This window comes from Papio anubis, chromosome 4 (genome assembly GCF_008728515.1).
Source record: "Papio anubis isolate 15944 chromosome 4, Panubis1.0, whole genome shotgun sequence".
In the NCBI taxonomy this organism is placed as follows: domain Eukaryota; kingdom Metazoa; phylum Chordata; class Mammalia; order Primates; family Cercopithecidae; genus Papio; species Papio anubis.
The window spans coordinates 166,402,884-166,411,889 of NC_044979.1; the positions used below are offsets into that span (position 1 = coordinate 166,402,884).

The window sequence follows — 9,006 nt, forward strand, 5'->3', positions numbered from 1 at the left end:
ACATTGAACTTCTAACCCACAAATGGCTGTGAATTAAAGAATGGCACTGCAAGAGGGTAGCAAACAGATGTTTAACATCTTTTTCGTGTTTATTGAGGAAAGTGGTCTGATAATCTAGTCACATATATTGAGTTTCTATTATGTACAGAGCACTAAACTGGGCTCGGATCAATACCAAAGTTGATAAAGCAATTAGAAACAAATATCTAACTACACTCTTTACGTCTAGACTACCATTAAGCTTAAATGTAGCAGTAAATGTTCGTTCCAAGCTTTTCTTAAATTTACCTGTAACATGTTACTTACTGTTTTCATTTTTATGAATTCTATATAAATATGGAGGAATCATCTGGTTTTTAATTTTAAAATAAAAGGAGACAACTAAAAAAGATGGGAAAGAACAGCCATGAAAACAGACCCTGTAATTGTTCTAAATTGATGGCATAAAACCAAATTACTTAAAGGGATGTTTTTAAATACAAATCCCCAGACCCCGTAGATCTTCCCGTCAGAATCTACAGGGATGGGATCTGGGTATATGCATTTGAAAAGACTGAATCTCAGTTTTTAAAAATAATCATCAAATGATATTACGTAATGTAGATGCACTAGGAATTTGTCATTTCTATGCAATAGGAAAAAGTGAATTTATAAAATCCTTACATAACATACTTTTTCTCTTTAGCAGGTCATGGCATCTGAGCCTTCAGCACCAGACTACTGAATATCTACCTAATAGATTATTTCTCTGTCTGAAAATAGTAGACATTGTCACAGCCAATGCATTCTTCAGTTTAGAACTTTCTAGCAGCAACCACATGTTAACTCAAGTTGAAAGGTGCTAAACACAGATGTTGTACATCCTGTACTCCTTTGGGGATGTAAAGAATCTTCCCCCCTCTGTCCTTATCTTGTTGAGATGTGCTAGGTACCTTTGAGTAAAAGACTTCCCTTTATCAAGACTCAGTGTCATAAATAAATGGTGTGGGTGGGTGGGTAGTGTACATCTGTAATGACCTGAAACAGTGCTTCTTAGAGTGTGAGTCTCAGACCACCTCTACTAGAAGCCATCAGGAGCTTCTTAAAAATTTAAATTTCTAGACCTGACCCCAGATGTACTGGGTCAGAATCCCCAGGGGCAAGGCCAAAGAATCTAAATTTTAAATCAGCTACTCAGGTAGCTGCATACTGAAATTTCCAAAACACTAGATAAGGTGCTCTCTGAGGTCCCTTCAAGCCCAAATTTTTATATAAGTCAGTCATCATTACAGAACAGACTGATAACCTTCTAATTTCGATCTGATGCTCTGATTTCTGAAAAATCCCGCGTTTCTTTTTCTGTTCTATTTTAACCTGCATGTTTAATTAATTCACAGTTCTCAGCATGAATTAACACGTGGCTGCCAGAAAGTTGCAAACTGGAGATTCTGTTGGCTGTAACCTTGTCTACTATTGCTAAAAAGGAAAATGATCAAATATTTCCTGACTTTTTAAAAAAGATATACATTAAATAAAGTATGGTAGAGAAAACACTGTCTTCTGAAATGACCTTTCCAAATAGTCTTTATATTTTTAACTACAAAGTGAACCATATGCAATATAATCACTTGCACATATTCAATAAAAAAGCAGGGTTAAGCCAAATCTTGTTACCACCAAGAATATTTGTACTATACGTAAGATGTTTTCAATAGAAGGATTGAGACATTTTTTATTTGGCTTATAAAAGGAAATGGCTCCGTTCTCTAAAGGAACACAGAGAAAAGCTGATATATCTCCAGAAATAGTCATTACAGCTCGTATATTTTAAGAGTGAAACTCGTTATCTGCTGTTGATTCTTTAAGAAACTTGCCATGGTTGTGAATAACCTGGGTGCTTCTAAGCTACAAAATAGACACCTTAGATAGTTTGATACAGATTTATCCCTTCACCTAAAAAACTCTGATTTCTAAAGGATGTCTGTGGCTTCTCTGTTACTCAATGCTCCAGAATCCTTTGTTAGGGGACATGGTACTTTCGTCTATAATCCTTAGTCCCTGGGAAAGGGAACACAGTGGGTTCCATTTGGACTAACATGGAAGTGACTGAAAAAGTTCCTCCTGTGTTGGGTTTTCTCGCAGAGGAGAAGTAGTGAGATAAGAAGGGCACCCTGAGCAATAAATGGTGCTCCATTGGGTTGGAGATGGGCATCATAAAATTTTAAGAAGGTTCAAACAGGCAACCTTTTTATTCATTTCCTGCAACCCACCCTCTTACCTGCTAATCACACAGGATCAATAATTCTTTGCTTTCTCACTGTTCCTAAGGCCCACATGAGAAAAAGAAATTCACTTCCCCCCGCCACTCCCAATGTAACAGAAAATATGCACACACCAAGAAAGGAAACTTCACCCTAGCATGAGAATATTATACCAGTTGAGATAAATTTATTGAGATTTTGATAGACATAGCCATAACTTCATCATGACAAGTCATGAGTGTCATGAAAATTTCAAAAGTAGTGTATGACAAGTAGGAGGTTGAGTTTCCAAAAACGTCCCAGAGAACATCAGCCAGGGCAGGCAGCTTGAGGAAGCGTCTCCTTTTTCATTTTCCTCCCCGGGACTGGAGGTAAGTTGGAAGGCAGTGTCTCTGAGGTTGATGAGCAAATGAGGACTGAAGGAGTGGATACAGGGGGAACCTGGAGATGTGCTGCTCAGCCTTCAGGGGAGAGAAGATTCTACGCCTCGGGGATTTCAGTCAATCAGTAGAGAGCAAATGGCCAGTATCTCCTGTAGCCAAAAGCCCCACAGCCATTGTAGCCATAGCCGAAGCCATAGCCCACTGGGGAGTAGGTGCTGCCATAGCCACAGCCAACACTATATCCCAGTGGGTAGCCATAGGTGCCCCAGTAGCATCCTGGGAAGACAGCCTCGGAGAAGTTGTTGCAGTGCATGGTGTCAGGAGTGGAGGGCTTAGGTAGCAGAGGAGTGCGTTTCCTCAGTGGGATGGATTCCTGGTCTCAGAACCTTCTTTATATATCCTGGTTCTGGTGGGTGGTGAAAAACACAAAGCCCTCATTTTCATTCTTGACACCAATTTACATTCTTAAAAGCTCATTAACTTGTTTTGCTCTTGCTTATGATGTCTTTACAGTGGCTTAAGAAAGCTCTCATGTGATACAATGCAGCAAGAACATGACTTTAAACAAATTATTTCCCTTCCTAAAAAAAAATCATTGCCAGGACTTCAAAGCACTCTGTCTTATAGACCCTGTATAACTCTCTGCAAGCAGGCATATAATATCAAGAAATATTCATAACAGTTGTTAACTGTTATGCAGTCCTCTTGCTCTCTGAATTCCCACAACACACAGTTGGAATTCGATAAATAAGTGTTAAATACATTAATAAATAAAATAACAAATGGATAGTGAGTCTATCTCAAAATTCTCAAAATTAAAGCATGTCTTAGTATTCACATGCTTCAAGGATTCTCTTCTTTGGAATATGGAAGACAAGTACAATAAGACTCATGAGAAAGAGTCTTTCTTTTTTCTCTCTGTCTATATCTACAGCTACCGTGTTTGGGAAACTGGTTAAAAATGTAATCTTAATCATAGTCCCCTCCTAAACTATACCTAACATCACATTTCTAGAAGAATGCTCGAATTAATAGTATTGAGCTTTTAAAATGGAATATTTGGATTAATCCTTGTACTGAATTGTCAAACAAATTTGATTTTTTGACCTGAAACATGCTTTAAACTAAATGTTGAAACTAATAAGGTAAATACAGAAAAATGAATTAAAAAATTTATGGTAAGATTTAGAATGTTTTTTCTCTTAGATCTAATGAAACCAGATTGTCTGACAAATGTGATGATATTATAAAGGACCAGATGACAATATGAAATCAGTTATTTCACTTTTAGAATGATCGTGTACCCCAGGATAAAAAAGGAATGTTATGCCTCTCTAAACAGAGAGTTAGTTCTCAAACGTGAGTTAAAGGAGGGATAAGGCTGATCAAAACTATCTTGGATCATGTAAGACCTGATATATTATTCCCAGACACCTGTGTTAAGATTTCTTACAGTGGCACTTAGTAGAGAACTTACAGAACAAATACCCAAAGAGGGCACATGGAACAGAAATAGGCACAGAGGTAATAGGAATCATTCTAGAAGGCCACAAAACAGATATGTATTACACATGAGCTCCCCTAGATTTTAATTCATAACCCAGAGGTAACTTTGCTCCCTGCTATCAGCGGCTAGGGATCAGAGGCTAAATCCAAGAACAAGACGAGACTCTTGGAAAATTCAAAACCATGCCAGTGTACTAGCCAGATTAATTAAATTAATTAATTAAATCTAATTAATGAAAAATAGATTACAGCAGAGGCATTTTTAAATATATATATACACATATATGTAATTTTTTCTGAAGTGGAGTCTTGCTCTATCACCCAGGTTGGAGTGCAGTGGTGCAATCTTGACTCACTGCAACCTCCGCCTCCTCGTTTCAAGCAAGTCTCCTGCCTCGGCCTCCCAAAGAGCTGGGATTACAGGCGTGGGCCACTGCACCTGGCCTCAACTTTTTATTTTTAATTTTTGTGGGTGCATGGTAGGTTTATATATTTGTGGAGTACATGAGATGTTTTGATACAGATATGCAATGTGTAATAATCACATTCTGGAGAATGAAAACAGCTATAGTACCCTGGTTCGTGAGCAAACCTGGATGCCTGCCTATGGGGATTCAGCAATTAAAATTCAAACACGACATGTGGCTTATAGCTAAACAAGTTCAGGGAATTGAAATTAGATTTATTCCCAAAACATAAAGGTATTCAACCACAGATCATTCCCTAAAAATCATAGAATGATTTACATTCTGTTTCTACTGGCATCACATTGCTATATTTCATGATAGAAAAGCTGATGTTAGGGGGAAAAAATTTAGACAAAAGATAGCATTGTTTAACGGAAAATTTAAAATTTTTGAATAAATATTGCCAAAGGTCAATTATGATGCTCTATTTAAATGAATTTTCCCATTTGCCTACCCAATCTGACAAGATGCTAGTTTTGCCTTCTGCAGCACAAAACCTAGCTCTGTACGTGAATAGTAATTAAAATATGTTGTCTTTTTTAAAACTTAAGCCCTATTTACAGAGAACAGCTTGGATTTTCTCTAGAAAGTCTACAGAAAATTCTAACAAAAGAAAATTTTGGGAGACATATCATTTATCAACAAGTCATTTAAAAATTAATAGCGAATTTAATCCTATATTGAGCCTATGAAAGCTTTATTCTGATAATAGGCTTATCAAAGAAAGAGTCAGGATTTCATAAAGCTTGGAAGTACACATTTTTGAAAGCCCATTTGTTAAAAAGTATACAATGTAACAAATATAAAATTAAGTACAAAAGTAAATATTTGTTGAGATGCTTTAAAAAATCACCAAAAGAAAAAAAACACTAACAAAACTTACAAATATTACAAAATTCAGAGAAAAAATAGTATTTGTATTATGAATTGCCTGGCACACTACTACAATAGTTTTCTTTCCCACAGGCTAGCTTCTGGCCCCATCATTTCAAACTGTTTTCCCCTCCACTACTCATCCTGTGCTGTATGCCACGGGAAAAATCAGGCTAAGATAGGGCCTCTGGTCCTGCATTTTCACATCACACATTCTGGGTAGATCAGCAGAGTGGTCGAAGAATTCCTGGGAGCCATTCCCACATAAGAATGGCTAGAAGTAGCTTAATTAGATACAGAAGTGGCTGCAAAACACATAAATATATCCCACCATGCCCAAACTGAACATATCACTGACTCAGCTTCTCCTTAACCAGATCCTAAAAATATCCATGGCCTCTCTAATGCCATCCAACATGCGGGGAAATGTGATTGTGAAGCAGCCCAGTAGAAAGCAGCAGCATTTCAAACCAATTGCTGTTAAAATATCCTTTTGTAAATTTTCCCCCTAAATAAGCTATGTAACTTGAAGGTTTACAAAAGAGAAAAATATATTTTCACATGTTAAATGGCACAGTAATAAGCTAATCATTGTTAGATATTTATTGGCTTGGATAAAATTCATGACCCTCTTTTAATAACAATCCTAAAATGCTGTTTAATAAATAATTTGACTTTATCTTTCATATTTCTTTGATTTCAAATAAGACCTGACATAAAGATAAGAAAAAATTCTGCTTTTTGACTTTCTACAAGGGAGCAGGAAATATATTGTGTACAAATTTCAGAAACAGAGTCAATTACAATGTGCACAGTAAAAATATCCCTGTCATATTGGCTTCAAATATAACATTTACACCTTCAGCATATTAACATTTATTAGAAATGAAAGCTAAATTAGAATGGAATGTTTTTGTTTGTTTGTTTTTTGTTTTTGTTTGGGGGTTTGTTTTTGTTTTTGATTATTTTATTTTGTGACAGGGTCTCTCTGTCACCCAGGCTGAGTATGTGGCATGATCCTGATTCACTGAAACCTCTGCTTCTCAGGCTTGTGCGATAGAATGGGATGTTTTAAATGAGTTTTAGAATATATATCAGTGATATATACAATACAAAATTATCTTCCATACAGTACAAAAATTATCTTCCATTCATCTTTTTAAACATCTATTCTTACAGACATCTATTGAGCATGTATTATGTTCCAGACATTGTATAGGTGCTGGAGATCCAAAGATGAATGAGAAATGGTAATTAAATGAGGAATTATAAATAAATGAAATACCTGTTATATGTTCTACCCTAGAAGTCTCTTGTAGAGGCTTCCCCTTGTAGACTTGGGAATAAAGGACACAGTGGATGATTCTACCTGAAGTAGGGGCTACTTGCAGGAATGTTTCAGCATGAAGGGGATAGATACATAAACTGGGTCTTGAAAAGGGATATTTTACTGGTAGACATTGGCTAGAGTATAGTTGGATCTAGGAAATATTCCAGAAAGAGAAAGTAATTTAAAGCAGAGTTTCAAAGATGTTAAATAGCCAAGTGTCTTCCAGGAGCCACAAATTATTCAGAGGGATCATAGCCTTGGATATGAGAGAATAATTAATGGAAGGTGGTGCCAGGAAGGTAGTCAGGGGGCACCTGTGACTGTATGTGTTGTGGAAGCAAAGGAGCCACTTTATACACTAAGATGGGAGTGACATGATCAATTTTACACCTTAGAAATATCACTACTCTGAGACTGTGGAGGATGAATTAGAATAAAGAAACCCCAGAGGTAGAAAGACCTGTTTAAAACTTTATTAGGAATGCTTGTGGCTGCAAGTAACAAAAATCCCATTTGAAAGTTGATTAAACAGAAAGAATTTATTTTTCACAAATAATAGGAAATGAGAACATAAGTAATTCCAGGGTTGCTTCAGGCCTTGACAGTGTCAGTATTCAGGGCTGGCTTCATGGTGATTCCCTCAGCAGGTGCATACTTCACATTCTTATATATCAACATCTAAAACCAGGAAGGAAAGAGGGCTGCTTCTCAACGATTCCTCTTCATTTTGTTTCAGGAAGGAATATCTTTCACATTTGTCTTGCCATGGATTTCCTTTGGGGCCCATTGTCCAAAACTGAGTCACACCTCATGGTTGAGTTATAGGGAAAGGTGGAAAAGCGTGCATCTGGCATTTGTGCCTTAGTGGTGTGAAGCAGGCTCCGGAAGCATAGAAAGAGAGAGAGAGAAATGGTCATTGGATTAATAATCAGTAGTGTTACCACAAAAGCCATCACACTAACTTAGGCAGGAGATAATGTGGGCCTCATAAAATTTATTATCCCTACAGTTCTGGGTGCCAGAAGTCTGAAATCAAGGTGTCAGCAGGGCTGGCTCCTTCTGCAGGGACTGAGGGGATAATTCCTTTACTTACCTTTTTCAGCTCCTAGAGGGCATCTGCATTCTGTGACCCGTGGCCACTTCCTTTCATCACTCCAATCTCTCACTTCTGTTGTCACATCTCCTGCTACTAACTCTGACCCTTCTGCCTCCCTCTTTAAAAATCCTGCTATGATCGGGTTCAAACCAAATAAGACTTCACTGAGACAGATTAGAAATAAACTCTCAAAAAATCAAAGACAAAGAGAAGTTTGAAAGCAAGAGAAGAGATTCATCATATACAGGGGAACCTCCACAAGAGTTTAAGCAGATTTCTTAGCAGAAACCTACCAGGCCGGGAGAGAATAGAATGATACATTCACAGTACTAAAAGAAAAAAAAACTGCCAGCCAAGGACACTATTTGACAAAGTAGTCATTCAGAAATAAGGGAGAGACAAAGACTTTCCCAAACAATAGCTGAGGGAATCCATCATTACTAGACCTGCCTTACATGAAATGCTACAAGCAGTTCTTCAAGCTGAAATGGATGTTAATTAGCAATATGGAAATACATGACAATATACAACTCACTGGTAAAGGAAAGCACATAGTCACATTGAGAATATTCTGACACTGTAGTGGTAATGAACAAATCACTTATAATTTTAGGATAAAGATTCAAAGACAAAATTATTTTAAAACTTTAGGATAATTTGTCAGTGGATACATGATTTTAAAAAAAAAAAGACTTAAATATTGACATCAAAATGTAAAGTGTCGGGAAGGCTGCAAAAGTGCACCAGTATTTGTGATCAAAGTTAACTTGCTATCAGTTTAAAATAGACTTTTATCTGGGGCTCACGGTATTCCAAAGCAAAACCTGTAGTAGTTATACAAAAGACAAAGAGAAATGAATCAAAGCATACCACTATAGAAAATCATCAATTGACAAAGAAAGACAGCAAGAGAAGAAAGGAACAAAGGATTTACTGAAAACAATTAACAAATTGGCAATAGTAAGTCTTTACCTGTCAATAATTATGTTAAATGTAAAGGTACTAAAAGCTCCAATCAAAAGATAGAGCAGCTGAATGAAAATAAATAAGACCCAACTATGTTCTGCCCACTAAAGACTCGCTTCACTTTCAAAGATGCACACAGGTTGAA

At 36.8% G+C, this 9,006-nt stretch overlaps 1 protein-coding gene across 1 annotated transcript; it reads right to left on the reverse strand.

Moving 5' to 3' along the window:
* Nucleotides 1-2,410: 2,410 nt before the first annotated feature.
* Nucleotides 2,411-4,399, reverse strand: LOC101013544 (keratin-associated protein 8-1). Its single transcript, XM_003895547.4, has one exon. The coding sequence runs from the start codon at nucleotides 2,934-2,936 to the stop codon at nucleotides 2,745-2,747; it is 192 nt and encodes a 63-aa protein (XP_003895596.1). The 5' UTR covers nucleotides 2,937-4,399; the 3' UTR covers nucleotides 2,411-2,744.
* Nucleotides 4,400-9,006: the final 4,607 nt, after the last annotated feature.

What these genes read in the sequence shown, in the direction of transcription:
- LOC101013544 (XM_003895547.4), bottom strand. Translation starts at nt 2,936, where the DNA reads ATGCACTGCAACAACTTCTCCGAGGCTGTCTTCCCAGGATGCTACTGG.